Genomic DNA, 25,106 nt, shown 5'->3' with positions numbered 1-25,106 from the left:
CCCTTCTTCCCCTACTGCTGAACTCAGTCCCTGCAGGGCTCTGAAGCACTGCACTTTACACCTGCTGTTTTCTCTGCGGGGAAAGCCGCCCCTACTCATGTGCCCCACAAGTTTTCCTTTAAGTCTCAGCTCCAATGCTGCCTCTCCGGGAACCCTTTCCAACTCCCAGGCCACAGTCCTGTGCTGCCTGTGTTCTCTCTGTGCCAGGGACGTGTTTGTCGGGACAATCAGGACGACTGTGGCCTTGTCATGGTCTGTGTGCTGTCTTCCCAGTTAGCACGTGAGGCCCTCAAAGGCATTACCCAGTCTGATTCGTTTTGGTGCCCAGCATGGGGCACATACGGAGCAGGTGCCCAGTAAACACATAGTGAACAAGTGAGAAAATTATTATCTGGACTGGCAGATGAAGGGCGTGGAGGGCCACAGAGATGGGAATCTTAACTTCTTAGAAGGGCTCATTTTTGGCCGGGCACGGTGGCTCACGCCTGTAATCCCAACACTTTGGGAGGCCGAGGCGGGTGGATCATGAGGTCAGGAGTTCGAGACCAGCCTGGCTAACATGGTGAAACCCCACCTCTACTAAAAATACAACAACAAAAAAAATCAGCCTGGCATGGTGGCGGGCACCTATAGTCCCAGCTATTCAGGAGGCTGAGGCAGGAGAATGGCGTGAACCCAGGAGGCGGAGGTTGCAGTGAGCCGAGATCGCACCGCTGCACTCCAACCTGGGAGACAGAGTGAGACTGTTTCAAAAAAAAAAAAAAAAGGTCGTATTTTTCAGATGAGAGATTATCATGATGTTCAGTGAGGGATGAGCTTACTAGGAACTTGATGCCCAGAGTGGAACAGAGCGCACCTCTCACCTCTCAGGTGTGAGTCCTGAGAGGAGCCAGACCACCAGCCCCGGAGCACTTCTGCGTCCTCGGAATCATCAACACGCGCAAGTTGTGGGGGTAGGGTTGTGTTTGATCATCTCCGCTTCACGTCTCTGGGAGCCTGTTAGATGTATGAGTGAATTTAAATCTCCCAGGTTGTTGTTGTTGTTTAGCGAAAGCTTGGGTTATTCAGAATCCTGCCGTGTCCTCTGAGGTTGTTTTGAAGGTGTCAAGGGAGCCTCAGGTGGAGACGCTGGGCTTTGGTTGAGTGGTTGTCATTCTCGGAGTCAGTGTCTATGAGATGGGACAAAGCTCCTGGCCCTCCCCACTCAGGGATCATCGCTCAGCTCTCGTGATGAAAGGCACCTTGTAGATTCACACCTGGCTTTCGAGGCTTGTCTGTGGCAGCCTCTGCAGTAGAAGGGGACTTGAGCACTTGCTCTGTACTGAGAGGGGGCAGGAGTGTTGGGCCCTGATTCCTGCCTTGTGGGAGGGCACAGTCCATGGGGGAGACAGCCAGAAGCACAGGTCACTGTTAGCTGAAGTACAAACCCTGCTGGAAGCAGCCGGGGCTACGGCTGCCCGGAGCAAGATTTTGGTGTTGCATCCACAGGACACTGCTCGTGACTCCAGGTCACAGATAAGCCAGGTGATTCAGGACCCAGGTGTGCGATGCAGACGTTTGGACCGAAGGGGGACAAACCCTGCCACTTCCTCCTGGGCCCTGGACCTCCGCTCAAGCACGCAGGCCCCTTTTCAACAGGGGCAGCCCACCCGACAGTTGGTCAGGCGATGTGGACGCAACCTGGGCCCAAGACCCGGTGTGAGTCCTGAGAGGTGCCGTGAGCAGGTGGGGCCCACATCCGGCTGCTTGTCTCTGCGCCCTGCCTCAGCTGAGCATTTTTGGAGCAATTTGTGCCTGGCATTTGGGGCTAACCCCCTTTTAGGTGGCCTGGGGGATTCTCCCTGTGTCTGGAGTGCTGCAGAGAAGGGGCGTTTTATGTTCATTCTTTCCTTTTGTCTTTGGAGTAATCCCATGGGATTACTCCAAAGTTTCTTCTGATGAGGGAACACAGGTTGGGGGGAAGTAATGTGCCCCCAGCTGCAAGGCTAGAGAGTGGCCGAATCTTGCTGAGCCCAAGCTCTTAATTGCTTGACCCTGCGCAGAGGTGAGGCCCACCTAGACCTGTGCTGAGGGTCTGGTGTTTCAGGTTGTGTGGCAGCCTGGCCACAGTGGATGGAGGCAGGGCCCCAGTGGAGCTGTGAGCTCTTAGCCAGAGGCCGCAGAGAATGGAACCACCAGCATGGCCCATGGGAGGGGTTTGTGGACAGCACAGTCTTCAAGCAGGGCTGAGGCTGGGTAGGCTTGTGTGGATGGAGGAGCAGAAGCTCACTTGGCTCTAAGCGGGGCTGTGGAAGTCGAGGCTGGAGTACTCCCTGGCTGAGAACTTGGTGTTTCCCAGCTCTGGCCTCAGAGAGCCCTGCAGGTGTGATTTGTGGAGCGGCTGCACGGGAGGGGCCACCAGTGCAGAGGATGCTGGGTGCCTGCCGCGAGCCGATGCCTGACACCTGCCGCGTTGCCTTCAGCCCTGCTCCTGGAGAGGTGGGTTCTGTCCTGACCTCATTTTGCAGGTGAGGAAGCTGAGCTTCAGAGCGGGGAGGGATGCACCCACAGCCACGTGGCTGGCAGGTGGCAGGCTGCCATTCCAGCTGAGGCCCGTCATATGCAAATAGCCGTCCCGGAAGGGTTCGTGGAATGGGCCTGAGGAGTGAGGGAGACGGCCTTGCCTCTATGCTGAACACCTGCGTGTGCTGGGCCTGTGAGTGGGGAAGAGCGCTGTGCCCCCTTCACCTCCCCCAACCCCCATCACTTTGCTAGGCCAGGTGTAGCTGGGCATAAGTGATGGGGGCTGGGGGGCCTTTCGTGGGAGGTGCTGCTGGAAAGGAAGACTGTGAGCCCTGGCTAAGCACTCCAGCCCTCGGGCCTCAGTGTCCTCATCTGTAGACTGGAGACCACAGACTCTCTAGGGACTTGGGGATTGTATGAGAGAAGTGACGGGGTAAATGAGACATGGCAGGTACAGGCTCAGCACAAACCCCTGGCGTGGAGTCGGGCGCAGTCCAGGCTGCTGTTGTCATCCAGGATACAAAGCACCTGGCCCAGTGCCTGCACGTGGAATTAGGGTTGTATTTGCACCCTGATGCTCAGGCTGCTTTGAGTCAATGCAGAAGGTCTCCCTGGGCTCCTTGGGGCCCTCCAACCCCAAGACAGTCAGAGCTGGTTGTGGGCCAGCACAGTGGGGAGGAAGTGTGGCCGTGTGGCATGGCAGCAGAGCCTCTTTCGGTTCCTGGGCCTATTTTAAGGGTTGTGGGTTCCGGCCTCTAGCCGTTCCTGGGGTTGGAGCAGCCCGGGAGGCCCTCTCCTGAGGCTGAGACTCTGTGTCCTTTCGGGGGGAACCTGAGGACGCTGGACCTCACACTTTAAAGAGGCCGAGGACCACAGCTGCACGGACGTCTCTGCAGTGGCCGCATGGGCACCACCGGCCCGGGTGAGAATGCTGTGCTGCCCTGCTCTGGGCCTTGGGGAGTCATTCCCGCCCCTGGCTTCCAGCCTTCTGCAGAGAACTTCCGCGGCATGAGCCGTTCCCTCACTGTCCTGGGTCTCTTTGCCTCCTCCATCGAGCTGGGGAGGCTCGTATCGGCCGCACCACTAGGCTGCTGTAAAGAAGCCCTGAGCAGGAGACTTGTTAAACATCCTCAGATTTCCCAAATTTTTTTCTAATTAAAAAAGTTACATGCACGTTACAGAAACTGGAAAATAAGAGGAAACAATTATTCCTATTTCCAGTGACCCAGAGACACACTATTAACTTTGCAAAGTCCTGCCCGCTGGTCTTTCCAGAGGTTTTTAGAAGAGTACTTGATCCTCTATACAGGTTTCTTAATCACGCTTTTTCATTTAAAGTTCCTAAAACATTTCCCATGTTCTGACTCTAAACAGTAAATGACTGCTCCGGAGTTGGGTGGGCATGCCGTGGTTTACTTAATTGGTCTCATGTGGTTGGAAGCATAGCTGGGATCCAGTTTTCACTGTTATAAATAACTTGCAGCAAAGCTTTTTCTACGTGCAAAGGTGTCTGTATTTGGATTCTGTCTTTAAGCTGGCAACCTGGGAGGCCATTTCTTGGAGGCTGCTGTCTGACCCCCAAGGGCAGGGGCAGGACCATAGGTGGTAGATGGGTGTTTACAGGGCTTAAGGAGAACCCTTTCAGATAGCTTGTGGACTAGGAAGGAAGGTGAGCCACAGCAGGTAGAGATGGGCGTCTCTGCCGAGGGCATGCAAGGAGCTGAGAAAGGATCCAGCCTCCGACTAGACTTTGGGCCCATGCCTTGCCAGTCTGTGATCCTCCAACCTCGTCTTCTCCCCCGAGAGCTCTCCCCCTGGCGTTTCAGGCTTGTCTTCCCAGAGCAGGAAGCAGAGGTGCCCTCTTCCCCATCGGAGGACCGTGAGGCCTGGGAGCTGAGCCCTGAGCACAGGCCGGGTTAGCTCCCCAACTGCACCCACACACTCACTGACCTTCCACTCCTGGTCACCCCTCACTCCGGGCCGCCCCAGCTTGCCGGGGCCTCGGAGATAACAGAGACGTTTGCCCCTCAGGGTCAGTACACGTGCCTGGCTTGTGCCACGGCCCCTGCGTCTCAGAATTCAACCAGCCTCTCCCTGTCACTGCTACAGACAGGAGCTCTGCAAGCCCCAGTCCAGGCTCTCCCCGCTAGGGGTTCTGTGGGGGCTGGGGAAGCCCTGGTGCATAGCAGCAGCCCCAGCCCCGCTCTTCTGTCCTCTGGAGGCCCTTGTCCCTCTGGGCCTCCAATCCTTCCTGCACGCAATGCTGGGTTAGGCAGGGCCAAGCGGGATTTGTAAACAATACGTCATCTAATCTCATAACCCCCGTCAGGTGGGAGTTAGCCCGTGTCTTATAGGGAAGAAGCGGAGGCTCAGAGGGTTGGGTAGACCTTCCCTCGGTCATTTCCAGCAGCTTGGGTCTGGTGCACTCAGCTTCCTAAGAGGGCAGAGCTCGCTGCCCATCACCCAAACCCGGCTGTCCTGCCCACCCTCCCAGCGTCCTGAGAGCAGCCACCAGGTCCCCGGGTAAGTCAGAATCCGGTGAAGGTCCTGCCACCCAGGTGGGCACCAGGGCTGTTCTGCAGCTGACTTTGAAGCGTGTTTTGACTGGATGTGATTTCCCAGACGTCCCAGGTGATGTCTGCCTCTGGGCCCTTATGGCTGCGGCTCCTGTGCTAAGGGGACCTTTCCCATCCAGGCCTACCGACCCCTCAGAAGTGGGGCTGCATGCCCTGCGTGGCCCGTGCTGGGGAACTCGACCCAGCACCTGTGCTTACTTGTTCCACTTGAACCTCAGCCTCCACTCCTTGGAACACCCCGCCTGCCTCAGTCTACCCACTCTGTGCCACACCGTGTCCAGAGCACAGAACCCTGGGGAACTTGAAAACAAAATGCCCACTCCTTCCCCCGACCTGGGCATCCGAATGAAAGTCCTCCGGGGGATCCTGGAGCCTGTGGTGTAATTCATTCCGTGTCTGGCTGTGTCAGCCGGGGTTGGTGGCCACTGGGCTGTTTACCACCCCTGCCCCCATTTGATAGATGGGGCCGCCGAGGCTCAGAAGCAGGAGGGGACTGGCTGTGATGCCTTCCTCCACCCTCCTGACTTGGCCTGCTTCCAGCCACCTGTCCTTGGACCTGCCTAAGCCCCAACAGCACGAACCTTAATGTCGTCAACTTTGATACCTGGCAGGGGGTGGGTGGGAAAATAAATGCTCCACAGGGTCCCTTCCTCACCCCCAGAGACACCTGTGCCCATGAGTCAAAGCCGAACTCTGCACATCAGGGAGACGGAGGCTGAGGTCAAGTACAGAGCCCTGGCTCAGCCCCACCACATGGAGAGGCAGAGGGCCAGCCTCCCCTGGAGCCGGTCCCTGCCCGGCCCACTCTGCAGGATGGGCATCCTCCTGGGAGAAGATCTGACTCCGGGCTTCCTGTGCCTGATGAGCTCGATCCTCCCAAGGTAGGGGGGCAGTTTGCTCCCAGTGTCCCAGTTTCGGCTCAGGCAGTAGAACGCCCTCTGGGTCACAGCCCGTCCTGGGGGAGCTGGGATGGAGAGAACGTCCCAGAATTCAACCAGCCTAGCCCTATCCCTGACACAGACAGGTAGGGGAGACTCACAGTGGACCCTGACTGGCTCAAACAGGGTGACGAATCGGGAGGGCTGGCTGCCGGATCTCACCAGTGCTGCCTGTTGCCCCGTGGTGCAGGTGAGGAACGACAGGCAAAGTTCCCTCACTCCACGTGTCCGTTATCTTTAATGTAAAAATGCTTTGTATTGGGATGTCCTTTGAATCTTGAAAAATGCTTTTCACACTTGGAGCAACACTTATGGCAGAGAAAGAAGAGCAGAATACAAGTCCACATGTTATGAAGCGTGTGGATTATCCATGTAATTATGATAGAGAAGTGCTGCCCTGCACACCCTCGTGTGTCCTCAGAGCAGTGCTGAGCAGAAGGCAAGAGGGGTGTTGTCCTGTTTACAGAGGGGGGACCAAGCCTCAGATTGATAGGCGGACCTGGGGTGAGGTGGCCCTGGACTGGGCTTCTGCCTTCTAGTTCTTTCTGAAACCTTGCTTCATAGGCAACAACAGCCAATCAAGACCCTTCTTACCTTCTCTGCAGTTTTTGCCCCGTCTGAGTGTACATTTTTATATATTCGTAGTCACCATTGTGTCATTCATGGAGGTCATATTTCTGGAGCCCTGAAAATGCAGTGCTGAATTAGGGTTGATCTGACTCCTAGGAGCTTGGCGCTCACTGGGGAGCGGGTGGTGGCAGGCTGGTGCAGGCTGATCGTTCGTGCCTCTGGTTTCCCGCCCCTGCCTCTGTATCCTGCTCACACACATCACTGGGACCAGCCCAGACATCCCTCGGATCTCCAGGCCCCACTGCCAATGTAGGAGATGAAAAATGTCTTTCTTCCCACCTTAGGTTCAGGGCTGAGGTTCCTATAACAAAAGGCAGACAAGAGAAAAGTGTAATTTAGTATGAGTTTTACATGATACAGGAGCCTTCATAAGGAAATGAAGATCCAAAGAAATGGGCTCAACCTGTGTGTTTGCTTTCTTTTCTTTTCTTTTTTTCTTTTCTTTTTTTTTTTTTTTTGAGATGGAGTCTTGTTCTATTGCCCAGGCTGGAATGCAGTGGTGCAATCTCGGCTCACTGCAACCTCTGCCCATCCTGGGTTCAAGCAATTCTCCTGCCTCAGCTTCCTGAGCAGCTGGGATTATAGACGGCTACCACCATGCCTGGCTAATTTTTATGTATTTTTAGTAGAGACAGGGTTTCACCATGTTGGTCAGGCCGGTCTCAAATCCCTGACCTCAGGTGATCCACCTGCCTCCGTCTCCCAAAGTGCTGGGATTACAGGTATGAGGCACTGCGCCCAGCCTCAGCCTGTTTATTTTCTGTGCTAGGTTTTATAAAGAAGTGGGTAATTATGGAGGAGTCTGATTGGATAAAGAAGTGTGATCTGGGCTGGGCGAGGTGGCTCACGCCTGTAATCCCAGCACTTTGGGAGGCCGAGGTGGGTGGATCACGAGGTGACCTAAAAATTAGCCGGGCGTGGTGGCAGGTGCCTGTAATCCCAGCTACTCGGGAGGCTAAGGCAGGAGAATCGCTTGAACCTGGAAGGCAGAGGTTGCAGTGAGCCGAGATGGCGCCACTGCACTCTAGCCTGGGCGACAAAGCAAGACACCATCTCAAAAAAAAAAAAAAAAAAAAAAAAAAGTGATATGGTGGTAATAAACTGGGGGCACTTAGCAAGGCCTGTTTGTTGAGATTCTTCTCTCAACTAATCCCTGTGTCTTCAGAGATGGGGAATGCTCTCTTCCTCCAGACAGAGAGAGGGTGCCTCTCACATGAGGGTCTTATGACCTGCTTCAGGGAGAAGGGCAGAGGGGGTGAGAGAGACCTTCCTGCTTCTGCTATTTTCTCAAATGCCAGCGTGTTTTTTGGCGTAATGTGGCCTGAACCCTATCACCAACTGACCCTCGGACATTTGCTCTCACCTATGTGTGTCTCGGGCACCTCCAGCTCAGCCTGACCAAGACGGGACTCGCTGCCCGCCCCGTTTCTGCTCTCCCCGGCACGCCTCAGCCGCAGGCCAAGAGTCAGCCCTCCCTTGCCCCTCAGCCAGCTATGGCTGAGGTCCAGGCTGTGCCTGGGCTGTCTCCTCTCCCCACTTGCATCGTCCCGTATGTCCCCACGTGGCCGTTCCTGACTGTGTCACTGTCGCCCAGGCTGGAGTGCAGTGGCACCGTCTCGGCTCACTGCACCCTCCACCCCCTGGGTTCAAGTGATTCTCCTGCCTCAGCCTCCTGAGTAGCTGAGATTACAGGCGCCCGCCACCACGCCTGGCTAACTTTTTGTATTTTTAGTAGAGACAGGATTTTGCCATGTTGGCCAGGCTGGTCTTGAACTCCTGACCTCAGGTGATCCACCTGCCTCGGCCTCCCAAAGTGTTTGGATTACAGGCGTGAGCCACTGCACCCGGCCCATGTTCACACCTTTAAGAACCTCTTGATGTCTGGAGCCCTGGAAATGCAGTGCTAAACTAGGGTTGATCTGACTCCTGGGAGCCTGGCGCTCACTGGGGAGAGGGTGGTGGCAGACTGGTGCAGGCTGATCGTTCGTGCCTCTGGTTTCCCGCCCCTGCCTCTGTATCCTGCTCACACACATCGCTGGGACCAGCCCAGACATCCCTTGGATCTCCAGGCCCCACTGCCAATGTAGGAGATGAAAAATGTCTTTCTTCCCACCTTAGGTTCAAGGCTGAGGTTCCTATAACAGAAGGCAGACAAGAGAAAAGTGTAATTTAGTATGAGTTTTACATGATACAGGAGCCTTCATAAGGAAATGAAGATCCAAAGAAATGGGCTCAACCTGTGTATTTTCTTTTTTTTTTCTTTTTTTTTTTTTGAGATGGAGTCTTGTTCTATTGCCCAGGCTGGAGTGCAGTGGTGCAATCTCGGCTCACTGCAACCTCTGCCTCCTGGGTTCAAGCGATTCTCCTGCCTCAGCTTCCTATGTCTGCCAGGCATATAGTCCAAGACCCTTGGTGACCTGCCCCAGCTGACCCCTGTGCCGCAGCCATAAGACGTTGCAGGGGGTTTCCCGAGGACCCCTCCACATGCTGCTTGGAATCACCCTCCTCACCCCGTTGTTGGCGGAGGGGGGTGGTCCTCAGCTCTCGTCTCTAGGGCCCTTCTGTGGCCTCCTCCTGACCCATTGGTGGAATCGGCCACCGCTCCGCTTGTTCTTGGTGGCACCTGTTGATTCCTGCCCCGGTGCTGTGACTCTACATAGCCCCCCGTGTGTGGCTCCTGTCCCTCTCCCACCTGAGCTCCCCTCCAGGGCTCCGGCTCTTCGTCCCTTGCGCCAGCTCAGAGTAGATGGATGCCTGGGCGCAGGCCCCTGGGAGTGACGGGGGAGCTGCCTAGGGGCGCGTGTGGTGGTGGGTGGGTGGAGAGGGATCTTTCGGGTGAAGAGGTGATCATTTGTTGGGGAACTGGTCCTTGAGCGAGGCATTGCCCACACAGGGCCCCCGCCTGAGCAGAGGCGGCAGGAAAAGGGCAACGAAGGTTCGCACAGTGATTTGCGGAGCCGCTTCAGGGAAGTCCCTGTAGCCCTCTGGGCTCCGTTCCCCGTTGCAGAGTAGGACTGCTTACTGCTCTGTCTCTACCTGGGGAGGGAGAGAGGGTCAGACCTACAGCCTCAGAGCATGTCATGGAGACTGCCTGTGACAGGTGGCAGAGCTGTGCCTCAGTTTCCTTTTATTACGTAGGGAGAAGAAGGTGGACCTGGTCACTGCTCACAGCCAAGGTCCTGGGACACATGTTCACTGGTCCACACTCTTAACCACTTGAAACCAAGCCACTTGTAAAAAGCACTGTGGACAGGCAGGACCAGCTGCTCAGGGAGGGGGACGCTGTGTGTGCTGGGGTTCGGGGACATCAGAAGTGAAGGAATTAAGACAAGAAGAATCACACCCCACTCTGGCCCCACAAAATGGAAATCGGAACCCTGTCATCCCACAACCCTGTGAACTGTGACTTCACCCTTTGGGTCGTAGGTTTCCTCCCCCAAACCCCCAGCTCTGTCTGCAGGTCCCTCCTGCCGGCCCATGGACTGTCTCCATTGGCCGGTGCTGACCTGGGCCATCCCTGAGACCGCGCGCCTACCAGGGGTGTGGGGGTCTAGGATTCCAGATTTATCCTGACCCTGGGAGGAGGGAGCTGCCCCTGCACACAGTGGGAGCTCGTGAGCTGCTGCTCAGCTCCCAGGAGCGCTCTCCCTGCAGCAATCCCGGATGAATCAGCCCCAGCCATCCCCAGCCGGAGCTGCTGCTGCTTTAGGGTGCAGGGATGAGGTCATCTCTGTCAGGCTGCGACAAGAAGGCACTGCGTCCAGGATCCTTCCCTGTAGTTCAGTGGGGCCCATTCTCTCCCAGGGACACTTGGAGCCAGAGCAAGTTCCGTCGCCTTTACAGAGGGGATTTCATTTCCTCAAGCATTGTATCGGCAGCATTTCATTCCAGTGACAGCCCAGTGACGAGAGGGGTGTTGTCTCTGTTGGTGGAGGGAGACAATGGGACTCAGGCCAAAGCACTTCTGCGGGGTCCCAGAGCAGCAGGGGATGTTGGACCTAATTCTCCTGGATTCGAGGCTGGCCCTGCCTTTCTCCAGGGAAGGGCACTTGATGCCCTTTTTTTCTGGGTGGGCCTGTCCTGGCATAGTGTACGAGGCAGAGCCCACCCCCCTGGTTTTCACAATGAAGGGAGTCTCAGAAGTCAGAGTAGAGGAGGGCTAGGAATGCGGGTTGGTGTGGGAGTGGGTATTTCTGAGGAGGACGCTGCCTGCAGAGAGCATCAGATTGAGCAGGGGGCTGAGACCCCTGGGAAGGCAGAGCCGCAGAAGGGTCCAGAAGATGCCTTGTGTCCTTTTCCCGTGTGGTGTGTCATCGCCTTGCACCTAGTACACGTGGGCCTGCACACTGAGTGCCTGCCATGGGCCGAGTGTTGGGCACAGGGGCGGGTGGCACTGGGCAGATGGGTCCAGGTGTGTGCCTGGCTCCTGGCTCAGGGCCCGGTCACAGAGTGGGGAGTGGAGGAGTGAGGAGGCGGCTGAAGCACGTGGCCTGAGTTCCTCCGCCAGGGTTTGGCGTCTCCGCAGGTATCATGAGCTGGGGGCGTGGGTCAGCCTCAAGGTTCAAGGGTTCTGGGACTTCCTTGTGCCACAGAGCTGGCATGGAGGTGGGAGGAGGTGGAATGATGACTGGGCGGTGGCCGGGTGACCTCAAGCCCAGGCAGTGGAGGAGAGGGCGGGGAAGCTGGCACTGCGGGCTCCTGGCTGAGATGGGCCACCTTTGCCTGAGGATCAGGGAGAGGCCTGAGAAGTTACTCAGGAAGTGGTCAGCCGGTTGCGTAGGAGGCGGTTTTCTGTGTCGAGCAGTCAGTGAGTTAGGAGCTTGGATAAGGCCCACGTGAGGATGATCTCACAGAAGACGGGAATTTGAATCTGGAGCCACTGTTTCGGCTTGATGATTGTGCTTAGGAGATATTGAAACTGGAAACAGCTGTGGGGTGCGGGGGTGGCAGGTGCAGTGGTCACAGGAGGTGGGGGGGATTGTGGAAATTGCTGCTTGGAGGAGGATAAAGGACGCTTTATGGGAGCCCCAATCCAGCGGGAGCCTCCACCCCATACAAGGCGCCTTAAGGTCAGGGTTTATTCTCCTTTGTCCCCCAGGACCTCACACAGTGCCTGGGGCAGAGCAGGCCGGTGGAACTGGATATGAAGCCCAGCTCCCACAAGCTTGCCAGGTACCCAGACTTAAAGACCTTGGTTTCCTTAACTGTAAAATTGCTATTAGGCGGTCACAGATGTGGCCTGGGGATTGTGAAAGCACTTTGAGTATTTCACAACGTCGTGCAAGTCTAAGACGGGCCGATGAATAAAGTTCTGCCTGCCATCAGCTGGGGGTGAGTGGAGAGGCTGCCGCGTGTTCTCTGAGTGCACTGAGGACGGGGCTCGGCATGTCCTGTGCATGTCCTGTGTTTGTCATCATTCACTGGCTCCCTGTGGTGGATACTGCCCTGCACTGGGCCCCGGACGCCCTGCCAGCAGGGGGCTTTGTATGGGTGGGGAGGAGCCCTCGGGACAGGTAGTTAGGAACCAGTGTGACAAGTCTGCAGTGTGGAGCCGGGAGCATGGCTCTGCAGGCAGGTGGGACTGTGGTCTGGCCCTGACCCATGCCAGCGGAGCGACTGCAGACCAGGTGCTCAGGCCTTGAGTCCCAAGTTCCTCATCAGGTAAATGAAGGGAATTATTCTTACCTGTCAGGATCTTTGTGAAGATCAAGTGAGGCAACGGGGTCAGGTGCGCGTGGCACAAGCAGCACTCAGGATGCCTTGCAAGGGCCCTATCTGGGTCAGGGAAGGCCGGTGCTGGGGTGGGGTGGTAAGGAAGGCACCCCTAGGGGGTGACTGTGGAGGTGGCCACTGAGCTGACTTGCACAGGCCAAGTTGGAATGGGCGCCGTGCCCGTGTCCTGTGCCCTGTGGTGTGGTCGAGACCTGCTGAGAGGGAGCAAGGCCTCCCCGGGGGATGCAGGGTGTTTGGTCAGGGAAGAAGGGCCGAGGATGACTGGAACATTGGGGACCACACGGCAGAGGGCGGGGGCTGCCTGGAGATCCTGGCTTGCCTGGTAAGGGAGCCTGGACTTCTTCCAGAGGAAGATGTGGAACTAGGCAGGGGTTTTAGGCACGCACAGTGGAGAGCCCACGCTTCCCTTTGGTCAGAGGAGAGGACATGGCACTGCTTACGTGGGGACCCAGTGGTCCAGCTCTCCTCCTCCGAGTGCCTCGGCAGCTGGGGCCTCCCTGGACGGTGCCTTTGTTTGCTGTGCCCCGAGGGAGGGAGGCCCTTAGCTAGAGAGGCTCTGGGAGAGGCTCTGCGAGGCACGAGTGGATGAAAGGCCTATTGAGGGGCCACAGAAGCCCATTCAGCCGGCCCTGGCTGCCTGAGTGCGGAGGCTTCCAGAGGGCCAAGGGCCGCCTGGACTCTCCCCAAAGAGGCCAGTTGACCCCCACCTTTGGACTGTGGCCAGGGCCAAGTGGAGTCTGTTGCTGAGCCCCGTGTTCTCTGGAGAGGACCTTCTCCAGGCCCTTGACCCAGACAGTTCCGGGACAGGCACCCGGCATCTGCAGGCCGCCCCACGCAGAGATACCTTCTCAGCCCCCTCCCCACCAAACGCTTCAGGGGTCCCCAGCCCTCTGGGGATAACGCAGAACCGCTGACCCAGGGAAAAGGGCCCGGCCCCCGCAGCTCTGCTTCCCACTCCGCTTCCTGGGCCTCAGGGCCGCTCCACCATCCCGGGCTCCCTCGTCTTCCCTGCAGGGGAGTGTTGACTGCTCTCCACCTTTGCCTGCTTGATTCCTAGTTTTCCTGGAGTCCCCAGCCGACTGGAATTCCCTGTCCAGCCACCGCCTTCCCCTGCTGGCCCCTGCCACAGCTACCATCTCACTCCTCACTGTGTTACTTATGAATACGTCCTGCTTCCGCCGAAGCTCGCCGGGGCCGGGACTGCATGAGACCAGACTAACTGATGTGAGGACGAGTGGGTTCAAGCACCAGCTCCAAGCAGCCGTGGGAGCCAGGCAGTCTCTCCCTCCTGCCGCGTCCTCATTTGTAAAATAAAATCTGCTTCAGTTGTGAGATCAAGAGCGTCAGGCTCCAGTGTTTAGCACCGTGTCTGGCACCCAGGAATCCCTTGGGTGTATTTGTAAACATGCCGCAGAATATTTGTAAAACAGGACAAAGTTATTCTGGCCTCACTTTTTATTTATTTCTTTATATTTTTGAGACGGAGTCTCGCTTTGTGGCCCAGGCTGGAGTGCAATGGCACGATCTCGGCTCATTGCAAGCTCCGCCTCCCAGATTCCCGCCATTCTCCTGCCTCAGCCTCGCGAGTAGCTGGGACTACAGGCGCCCGTCACCACGCCCAGCTAATTTTTTTATATTTTTACTAGAGACGAGGTTTCATCGTGTTAGCCAGGATGGTCTTGATCTCCTGACCTCGTGATCCGCACGCCTCAGCCTCCCAAAGTGCTGGGATTACAGGCGTGAGCCACCGCGCCCGGCTCTGGCCTCACTTTTTTTTGTCTTTTGTTTTGTTTGCAGGATGAGGATCTGTGCACTGCACCACTCTTAACCCTGCACTGTGGGCATGTTCGTGTAATTCCTTCAGGCTTTCCTCCTAGACATTTTTAAAAATAGTTTCCTTCATTTAAGTATTCAGGTGTAATTTTATGTCCGGCTTTTTTCCTCCACCATGAGCGTTTTTCCAAGTAACTGCATTGTTAAAAAAATTTTGTTTACTTTTTGAATAGGTAAACATGCTTAGGGTACAAAATACAAAGGTTATGAGAAGATTCTTAATGAAAATACTGAGTCTCTCTTCTCCTCTATAGTTTCTCTCCCCAGAGGCCATGAGGATACTAGTAATGATGTAATAATACTTTCCCACCCTGGGTGCTGGCTCGGTGGTGACCCTGGGTGCTTATCTGGTGCTGATCCTGGGTGCTGGCTCGGTGGTGACCCTGGATGCTTATCTGGTGCTGATCCTGGGTGCTGGCTCGGTGGTGACCCTGGATGCTTATCTGGTGCTGACCCTGGGTGCTTATGTGGGGCTGATCCTGGGTGCTGGCTCAGTGCTGACCCTGGGTGCTTATGTGGGGCTGATCCTGGGTGCTGGCTCGGTGGTGACCCTGGATGCTTATCTGGTGCTGACCCTGGGTGCTTATGTGGGGCTGATCCTGGGTGCTGGCTCAGTGCTGACCCTGGGTGCTTATGTGGGGCTGATCCTGGGTGCTGGCTCGGTGGTGACCCTGGATGCTTATCTGGTGCTGACCCTGGGTGCTTATGTGGGGCTGATCCTGGGTGCTGGCTCAGTGCTGACTCTGGGTGCTTATCTGGTGCTGATCCTAGGTCCTGGCTCGGTGCCAGCACAATTTTAAAGGCTTCACGTGGATGGACTAACTTAAATTCTCAACAACCCAGGAGGTAGATACCATTGTTACTGCCATTTTACAAGTCAGGAAACAGGCACCAAGAGGTTTGGATTTGTCTGTCACATGACCAGAACCGCTGGAGCCAGGATGGACCCTGACAATCTGGCTTCCTCACCTCCCTTCTCTTCCGCAGGCTCCAGCAAGCATGGGAGTCATCTTAAACGATTGGCTTTAATAGGAAAAACCTCTAATATTGGTCTGCTCTCCATTTTTCGCTTCATTTATCCTAGGGAATTTTCCTTTTTGGAACAGATAGAGTTGCTTCAATCTTTTTTAATTGCTGTGTAGTATTCTGTTCTGTGAATGTCTTATAGTTAGTTAATTTAGTTACTATCCCTATTGATAGGACAAGTCCAGTATTTTGCCAACAGTGCTGTAATACTTACAGAATTTTACGTAGGTGGTAGGTAGTGAGACCACAAGGAAAAATTCTCCTTGTGAGATTGCTGGGTCAGAGGTAAAATGCGTTTGTGATTTTGACCGTCTGATATTTTTGGCAGTTTACGTCCCTACTGCAGGATATAAAGTCCCTGTTTCTCCACATCCTCTTTGACCTGAAGTGTTGTCAGGTATTTTGATCTTTGCAAATCTGATAGGTGGAAAATAGAATCTTGAGGCTTTAATTTACTCTCTAATTGTGTCAAGTTGAGCGTGTTTTTGTGTTCTAAAACCACTTATATTTCCTTCTGCTTTCCTTGCCGTTTTATTTTCTTATGCATTGTATACAATTTAGTATTCGTTAAGGAAATTGCCCTCGTTTAAGAGTTCCACCGGCTGGGTGTGGTGGCTCACGCCTGTAATCCCAGCACTTTGGGAGGCCGAGGCGGGTGGATCACCTGAGGTCAGGAGTTCGAGACCAGCCTCAACATGGAGAAACCCCCGTCTCTACTAAAAATGCAAAATTAGCCAAGTGTGGTGCTGCATGCCTGTAATTCCAGCTACTGAGAATTGCTTGAACCTGGGAGGTGGAGGTTGCGGTGAGCCGAGATCACGCCATTGCACTCCAGCCTGGGCAACAAGAGCGAAACTGCGTCTCAAAAAAAAAAAAAAAGAGTTCCGTCTATGTTTCCAGTGTGGTATTTGTTCTTTGCTTTGTTTATGGTGGTAGTGGGGGTTGCTGGTTTTTTTCCTATAGAAATTTTTAATTTTTGGCCAAGCCCAGTGGCGCATGCTTGTAATTCCAGCACTGTGGGAGGCCAAGGCAAGCTGATTGCTTGAGCTCAGGAGTTTGAGACCAGCCTGGGCAACATAGTGAGACCTCATCTCTACAAAAAATACAAAAATTAGCCGGGTGTGGTGGCGTGTGCCAATAGTCCCAGCCACTCAGGAGGCTGAGGTGGGAGGATCACTTGAGCCTGGGGAGGTCAAGGTTGCAGTGATTGTGCCACTGCACTCCAGCCTAGGTGACAGAGTGGGACCCTGTCTCGAGACATTTTAAGTGTTTATGTAGTTTGATCATTCTTTTCCTTAATAGCTTTTATGTTCTCCTTAGAAAGGCTTCTCCCTCTCTGAGGGAATAAAAAATCCTCTCATGGTTTTTCTTTTTTATAGTTTTACTTTTAACATTAAAAGTTTTAATCTTTTTGGAATTTATTTTGGCTCGAGCAGGGACCCAACCTTATTCTTTTTCCTCAGCATACCATTTGTACCAAGACCAACTGTGGAAGAAGAATCTACATCCTATTGATTTGAAGTGCTGTCTTCATAAAAACTCTTGGCCAGGCGCAGTGGCTTATGCCTATAATCCCAGCACTTTGGGAGGCTGAGGCAGGCAGATCACCTGAGGTCAGGAGTTCGAGACCAGTCTGCTCACCATGGTGATACCCCGTCTCTACTAAAATAGAAAAATTAGCTGGGCATGGTTGCACATGCCTGTAATCCCAGCTACTCAGGAGACTGAGACAGGAGAATCGCTTGAACCTGGGAGGCAAAGATTGTGAGCCAAGATCGTGCCACTGTACCCCAGCCCGGGCAATAAGAGTGAGACTCCATCTCAAAAAACTACAATAACAACAAACCCAAAAACTCAGTTATTGTGTGTTTGAGTTTTGTGTTTTTGCTTTCTTTTCTGTTCCATTGATCTGTTCTATCATGTACTGATACCACCTTGCTTTCATTAATCATTTAATTCATTTATTCAATTAGCAAATATTTATTATGTCCTATATGCCAGAAGCCATTCTGGAAACCAAGTGTATAGCATTGAACAAAATGATCAAAGAGTGAAAAATAATGGTATCTTCATGGAGCTTAAGTTCTGGTAGGGCATCTGTGTGAAAACATACGTCGGCTTTGGTAGGGCCGGTGTTGGCAAACTATACCCCAAATCTGGACTGTTTCCTGTTTCTGTAAAGAAATTTTTGTTGGAACATAGCCACGTCCGTTTCTTTACGTATTGCCATGGCTGATTTTGTAGTTGAGACAGGACCCTGTGGTCTGCAAAGCTGAAGATATTTTCTCTCTGGACTTTCATGGAATTTGCCGACTCCTTTACTAGGGAAAGACTGAAAGTAAACAGAACAAATAGGCAAAATATATATTCGATATTGACAAGTGCTGTGGAGAAAAATCAAGCTGGAAGTGGGATAGGGCATATTGGGGATGGGATTTGCAACTTTAAATCAGTTGGTTTGGGAAGGCCTCTCTGAGAAGGAGGTGATATTTCAGTGAAGAGCCTGGGGGCAGGTCAGGAAATAAGCTTGGTGGAGGAACTTGAGCCGTGCAGTGATGAGAACTGATTTGTGTTCTAACAATGGGCAGGGTGGAATGCAGAGACCAGTGAGCAGGCAGTGATGGTGATATGGGCCGGGATGGTGACGCGTAGCACAGGGTGGAAGCAGTGTTTTGTGAGAAGTGGGGGGGCTGGGGGAGCTGGGCACAGTGGTTCACACCTATAATCCCAGCACTTAGGAAGGCCTAGGTGGGAGGATCGCTTGAGCCCAGGAGTTCAAGACCAGCCTGGGCAACATGGTGAAACTCTGCCTCTACAAAGAATACAAAACAGAACTGGGCGTGGTATTGCACGCCTGTAGTCCCAGCTACTTGGGAAAGTAAGGTGGGAGGATCGCTTGAGGCCGGGGGTGGAGGCTGCAGTGTGTCATGATCATAGCACTGTGCTCCAGCCTGGGCGACATAGACCCTGTCCCAAAATAAAATAATAAATATAAATCAGGAATGGGTGTTGAATTTGATTGAATGTTCTTCCAGCATCTATGGAGATAATCCTCTGTTATTTCTCTTTTGAGCTCTAAATATGAATATATTAATAGATTTTCTAATATTGGACTTTTTTTTTTTTTGAGACTGAGTCTCACTCTGTCACCCAGACTGGAGTGGCCCGATCTTGATCACTGCAACCTTCACCTCCTGGGTTCAAGCAATTCTCCTGCCTTAACATCCTGAGTAGCTGGGATTATAGGCACGTGCCACCACACCCGGCTAATTTTTTTGTATTTTTAGTAGAGACAGTTTCACCGTGTTTGCCAGGCTGGTCTCGAACTCCTGACCTCAGGTCATCTGCCCGCCTCGGCATCCCAAAGTGCTGGGATTACAGTGTGAGCCACCGAGCTTGGCCTAAACCATTTTTTTTTTTTTTTTTTGAGACGGAGTCTCTGCCGCCCGGGCTGGAGTGCAGTGGCCGGATCTCAGCTCACTGCAAGCTCCGCCTCCCGGGTTCACGCCATTCTCCTGCCTCAGCCTCCCAAGTAGTTGGGACGACAGGCGCCCGCCACCTCGCCCGGCTAGTTTTTTGTATTTTTTTTTTAGTAGAGACGGGGTGTCACTGTGTTAGCCAGGATGGTCTCGATCTCCTGACCTCGTGATCCGCCCGTCTCGGCCTCCCAAAGTGCTGGGATTACAGGCTTGAGCCACCGCGCCCGGCCTAAACCATTCTTTATTCCCAATTAAATCCTGCTTGGCTAATGGCATATATTTTTAAGAAGTTGCTGGATTCTTTTAAATGCTATATTTAAGATTTTTTTCTTGACATTCGTAAGTGAGATTAGCCTGTAATTTTCTGTGTATGTGGTCTTTGAAATCAATACTGTGCCTCCTTGTAAAAATGAGTTGGCATGTTTCTTAGGCTCTGAAGTTGGGTGAGTAGCCCTGAAGCTAGCTGTCTGTTTCCTGAAGATCTGATAGAATTGCTTTCCCAAAATCACTTCTTGGGCTGGGCGCAGTGGTTCATGCCTGCAATCCCAGCACTTTGGGAGGCCGAGGCAGGCGGATCACTTGAGCTCAGGCGCTAGAGACCAGCCTGGGCAACATGGTGAAACCTGTCTCTACCAAAAATACAAAAAGTAGTTGAGTGTCGTGGTGCATGTCTATGGTTCCAACTACTTAAGGAGGCTGAAACAGGAGGATGGCTTGAGCCGGGGAAATGGAGGTTGCAGTGAGCCAAGATCACGTGACAGCACTCCAGCCTGGGTAACATAGATTCCGTCTCAAAAAAAAAAAAAAAAAAAAAAAAAAAAAAAAAAACCTCTTGGCCTGCTGGGCTAATGTACTTTTTTGGGGAGTAGTTCTTGGACATTTTTCTTTATAAAACAGAACCATCATTTTTAATCGCTGTAAACTATTTTAATTAGGGCTTTACCATAACTTGCTTAACTTGTGTGGTTTAATGGCTTAATCCTTTTCTAAAAAAGGGTTAGGGTGGGTTTCAAGGAGTGCCTCCTAAAGTCGAACTCGTGATTATTCCCAGGGTCTGGTTGGTGGGAAATATTCCAAGTTATCATAGTAACCAGAGTGGCAGTTGTCATTCATCGTTTCTAAGTGCGGGTTGCGCTGCTGAGTGCTGTGTAGGATCTCATTTGGTCTCCATGGTAACCGTAGGAGGCAGCTGTTCTAATTTTACTGATGAGGAAACGGAGGGTCGGAGAGGTTGTCACTTACCCACTTGGGCAGTGCATCACGAACGGGAATCAAGTCTGCTCTTGAACTCCAGTCTGACAAATCCTTCCCCCATCCCGTATAGTGATTGGACTCATGTGAAAGGCCTCAAAAGATAAAAGTTTCCCTTCTTTTTCAGTGTGCATCTGAAGAACCATCTCCGTGGAAAATAATTAAATCATGTTACATTGGCACTCGGCTGGGAAGTGGATCCCACAGCCCCCGTGCATGAAGCTCTTGTCCGAAGTTCTTCCAGGCATTCTTAGGCTATCCCAGGAAGACTTGGGGGTGCTTCAGGGCTCAGAGTGGCCCCTGTGAGCCCACTCCGCTGGGGACTTAGAAGTTGGGGGAGGGGGGAGGTTTGAAAGCCTGAGTTGCTTTCCTAGCTGTTCACCAGGTGACCCCTGGGTTCCCTCAGTTTCTGCATTTGCAACACAGCTGGGAGAATCCTCGTGCAGGGCCAGGGTAAGGATAAGGATAAGGATGTGGGCTTATCCAGGAGAAGGATATGAGCTCTGTTGCAGGGGCTGGGTTCGAGTCTCAGTTCCTGAATATGCCTGATCTAGCCACTGGAGTCTCAAGTTTTGGCTGAAAATGAAAACTGAGGTTTGAAACTAAGCTGAGGTTGTCCCCACCTCATAAAGTTGCCCTGAGGATCTGAAAAGACAATGGGTGGAAGGGTTTTATAAACTGTAGGGTGGGCTGAGCGTGGTGGCTCACGCCTGTAATCCCAGCACTTTGGGAGGCTGAGGCAGGTGGATCACCTGAGGTCAGGAGTTTGAGACCAGCCTGGCCAACATGGTGAAACCCTCTCTCTACTAAAAGAAACAAAAAAATAAAATTAAATTAAAATAAAAAAAATTAGCTGGGTGTGATGGCGCATGCCTGTAATCCACCTACTCAGGAGGCGGAGGTGGGAGAATCACCTGAACCTGGGAGGCCGGGGTTGCAGTGAGCTGAGATCGTGCCATTGCACTCCAGCCCGAGCGACAAGAGCGAGACTCCATCTCAAAAATAAATGAATGAATAAATAAGTAAACAAACTGTAGGGTGCAGGGCACATGTGAGCTGTCATCACATTCCTCGCTCCTGAAACTAGCACTGTTGAGCCGTTGGTGCTGGCATGTCACCCGTCTGGTGTCGTGCAGAACTAGGAGGAGAACTAGTGGCAACTCAGAGGTGGTGGACACTGCACTGGGGTGTGGACGGCCCAGGCTTAATGCTCACTTCCCACGCGCCCTCTTCCCTGCTCGTCCCTGGAGTCACTCTCCTGGAAAGGGCTCTGCCAGTTCTGGAGTTGGAAGAAAGTGACTGACTTACAGAAGCAGGTCACTCGCTTGAGGCAGGGGAGGCAGCCGGATTGCCAGAACTCCCAGCAAATATCAGTTTTCCCGGTCCAGGCCATTGCCATTATTCACGGATCCACCTACTCACTGAAATGTATTTGTGACCCCAGAATCAGTACTCATGGTACTTTCAGGTTAATGACTGACATTCGTGGAGCGCCGAAAAATTCCTTACCTGACGCACGTTTCCAGCTGAGGTCGGACGAGGCGATGCTGCATCTTCGTATGTCGGTCCTCACACTGCAAAGTAGTGTCCTTTTTGCGTCTAATTAGTGCCATGTCTTTTGCATTTTTTGTGCTTTTTGTCAGTGATTTAAAATGGCCCTGGGCTGAGGTGCTGTCTAATCCCAGGCACGAGATGGCTGTGATGTACTCTTTGGAGAAAATACACGTGTTAGAGAAGCTTCGTTCAACATTGATTGTTGCTGGGCGTGAGTTCAATGTTAGTGAATGAACTATATATTAAATATGGTGTCTTTTTTTTTTTTTTTTTAAACGGAGTCTCATTCTATCTCCCGGGCTAGAGTGCAGTGGCGTGATTTTACCTCACTGCAACTTCCGCCTCCCAGGTTCAAGCGATTCTCCTGCCTTAGCCTCCCAAATAGCCGGGATTACGGCGCCCGCCACCACGCCTGGCTAATTTTTGTATTTGTAGTAGAGATGGGGTTTTGCGATTTTGGCCAGGCTGGTCTTTAACTCCTGACCTCAAGTAATCTGCCCGCCTTAGCCTTCCAAAGTGCTGGGATTACAGGCATGAGCCACCGCATCTGGCCTCAAATAAGGTGTCTTGAAAGAGAAACATACATAAAGCAAGGTTATGAATTGATCAGTTGCTGAAAATGTGATCAGAGGACCCTAACCTTGTATTTCCCCTAGGAGCCAGTGGGCTGGTATTGACTAATATTCAGTGTTCACGGTTGCCTCAGATGAGGAGAATGGACAGTAATCTGGCTCCATAGGACCCGGGGAGGGAAGGCAGGCCCGCGGGCACAGAGCTGTCCGAGGTGCTACCACAGTGAGCCTGGCTCAGCTTTCGGGGGCCACATCTGCTTCCATAAGTCTCCACTGTGCTTGAGGGTGGGGAGGACCTGCAGCCCTGACTGGCAAGACAGCAGGGAGAAGGGACAGACGGAAGTCTGGAGATGAGGAGGCTCTGTGCTGGACTAGAAGCTCCCAGGGCTTGTGACCCAGGGGATTTCTTGCTCGGCAGGCCCTGGGAAAGGGTAAAGGGAGAAGGGGTTTGCTTGTGGGAGAAAGAGTCAGCAGTGACTTCACAGGCCAGCTGTACCTTGTGTGCTTATTCACAGCCAGTTACTGCACCGCGAGGCCAAAGGACACTGGAAGGTTTGGGATCCACTGACGTCATCCAGGCAGGTCACACTGCTGTGCTTGGTGTCAGTGTTTCTGACATGCAGGGCAGCAGAGCAGAGGGTCTCCAGCAGCCCACGTTGCAGCAGCTGGAGCTGAGCAGCCAGCAGAGTGCTTTCACTTCCAGCCAAGTCCTCACCTTGGATTCTGGGCGGGTGGCAGGTCAGAGGCCCATCTGACAGGTGGAGTCACTGAGGGTCAGACAGGTTGGTTGAATGAACTGGCCACCTGGGTAGGGAGGGGTAGTGTCAGGACCTGAGCTCACGTGTGTTTGACTGCAGCTCCTAACATTGTACTGTGCCTCCGGGAATCAGATATCCCTCCAGTCCCGACCTTTCCTGGCTCTTGGATGTGGAGTGTGTCTGTGTTTGCCTCCCTTCCTCCCTCTGAAGAGAGGGAATCTCTTCTCTCTCCAGTCTCCCCGCTCCCTTTCTTAATGAGTCCTATGATATTAAAAGTTGTACATTCATGGGAAAAAGTAATCTCTTATGACTGAAAATATTAAGTCAAAACAACAAAAAAAAGGAAAACGTCAACTCTGTTCAATTCATCCACTCCTACCGTTCTGGTCTGTTTTCCTCTAGTGTTTCCATGTCATTTATGGAGTTGTCATCAGTGTGTCCGCAACTTGGGGTTCTGCTTTTCCGCTAAACGTCGTATTACACATATTCCCGTGCATCTGCATGTCATCTTCATAGCCATCCTTTAAAAAGATGGGTGACGATTTGGGTGAATACATACGGCTTGCTTTACCTCGGGGAAATGCCAGAAACTGCAGGATGTTGTGTCCTTTCCTTTCATCGTCTTCATCGTGGTTACTGCTGTTATTTTCTCTCATGAGTAATACATGAAATGTTTTTGTGCAAAAGGCCTTTAATTGTGCACTCCGCCATAAGGTAGATGCATAGGAATGAGAAAGTGCTCATTAGCTTCTCACGTTTTATTCTCTAGCATATCGGAGAGTTCCAGTTCAGTGCACCCTTGCCAGCATCAGCTACGACTTAACAATTTTATTGGCATATAATTTATGTAAAATAAACTGCATATATGTAGACTGAACAGTTTGATAAGTTTTTATGTTTTGTAAATTAATTAATTTTTTGAGACAGGGTCTCGCTCTGTCACCCAGGCTGGAGTGCAGTGGTGCCATCTCGACTCACTGCAGCCTCCGCCTCCCGGGTTCAAGTGATTCTTGTGCCTCAGCCTCCTGAGTATCTGGGATTACAGGTGAGCACTACCACACCCGCCTAAGTTTTGTATATTTTTTTTTTTTTTTTTGAGACGGAGTCTCGCTCTGTCGCCCAGGCTGGAGTGCAGTGGCGCGATCTCGGCTCACTGCAAGCTCCGCCTCCCGGGTTCCCACCATTCTCCTGCCTCAGCCTCCCGAGTAGCTGGGACTACAGGCGCCCTCCACCTCGCCTGGCTAGTTTTTTCTATTTTTTAGCAGAGACGGGGTTTCACCGTGTTAGCCAGGATGGTCTCGATCTCCTGACCTTGTGATCCTCCCGTCTCGGCCTCCCAAAGTGCTGGGATTATAGGCTTGAGCCACCGTGCCCAGCCAAGTTTTGTATTTTTAGTAGAGATTGGGGTTCACCATGTTGCTCAGGCTGGTCTTGAACTCTTGACCTCAAGTGATCCACCTGCCACGGCCTCCCAAAGTGCTGGGATTACAGGTGTGAGCCACCGCGCCTGGCCTAAATTTTATTTTTTAATACGCTTTTAGAGACAGAGTCTCATTCTGTCCCCCAGGTAGAAGTGCAGTGGTTCGATCATAGCTCACTGCAGCCTTGAACTCCTGGGCTCAAGGGATTCTCCCACCTCAGCCTCTGTAGTGGCCGAGACCACAGCCACGTGCCATCATGCCCAGCTAATTTTTATTTTTTTGTAGAGACAGGGTCTCACTACGTTGCCCAGGCTGACCTTGAACTCCTAGCCTAAAGCAATCCTTCCGCCTTGGCCTGTCAAAGTGCTGGAATTACAGGTGTGAGCTACCTCACCCGGCCAAGTGTGATGAGTGCTGATGGCCATACACACCTGTGAAACCAACGCCGCAATCAAGACGCAGAACCTTTGAGGGCGGCCACCCATCTGCTTTAAGTCACTCCAGTTCTGCCTTCTCCGAAACATCACGTGGATGGGATCATACAGTAAATAGCTTTTTGCGCCTGCTTTCTTTTGCTCTGCGGGACAAGTTTGAGGTTTATCCGCGGTGTGGTGTGGATCACTAGTTTGTTTTTATCGTGACACGTGTGCATTCTCCTGGTCTCCAGTTTGGGGCCGTTATGAACAAAGATGCTGTGAACATTTGTGTGCCAGTCTCGGTGGACATGTGCTTCATTTCTCTTGGGCAGGTCCTAAGAGTGGCTAGTGGCTGGTTTTGTAAGTATATGTTTAACTCTGTGAGAATCTGGCAGTTTTCCTAAGGGCTATTTTTTT

The 25,106-nt window shown here is 52.8% G+C and overlaps 1 protein-coding gene across 2 annotated transcripts in view; it reads left to right on the top strand.

The window, feature by feature from the left end:
* LOC105464290 (KIAA0930 ortholog) overlaps positions 1 to 25,106 on the top strand; it is a 44,610-nt gene that overhangs the window by 2,101 nt on the left and 17,403 nt on the right. Inside the window, exon 1 of one of the 2 annotated variants that reach the window (XM_071080733.1) lies at positions 24,790 to 24,817. The exons of the other annotated variant lie outside the window; for it this stretch is intronic. Coding sequence (XP_070936834.1) covers positions 24,805 to 24,817 — 13 coding nt within the window. The 5' untranslated portion in view covers positions 24,790 to 24,804. Of the gene's footprint in view, positions 1 to 24,789; positions 24,818 to 25,106 lie in introns of those variants that run through there. 2 annotated transcript variants of the gene reach the window in all.

This window comes from Macaca nemestrina, chromosome 15 (assembly GCF_043159975.1).
Source record: "Macaca nemestrina isolate mMacNem1 chromosome 15, mMacNem.hap1, whole genome shotgun sequence".
Taxonomy (NCBI): Eukaryota; Metazoa; Chordata; class Mammalia; order Primates; family Cercopithecidae; genus Macaca; species Macaca nemestrina.
Note: the sequence above shows the minus strand (reverse complement) of the source record. Positions and strands in the feature narration are given on the sequence as shown.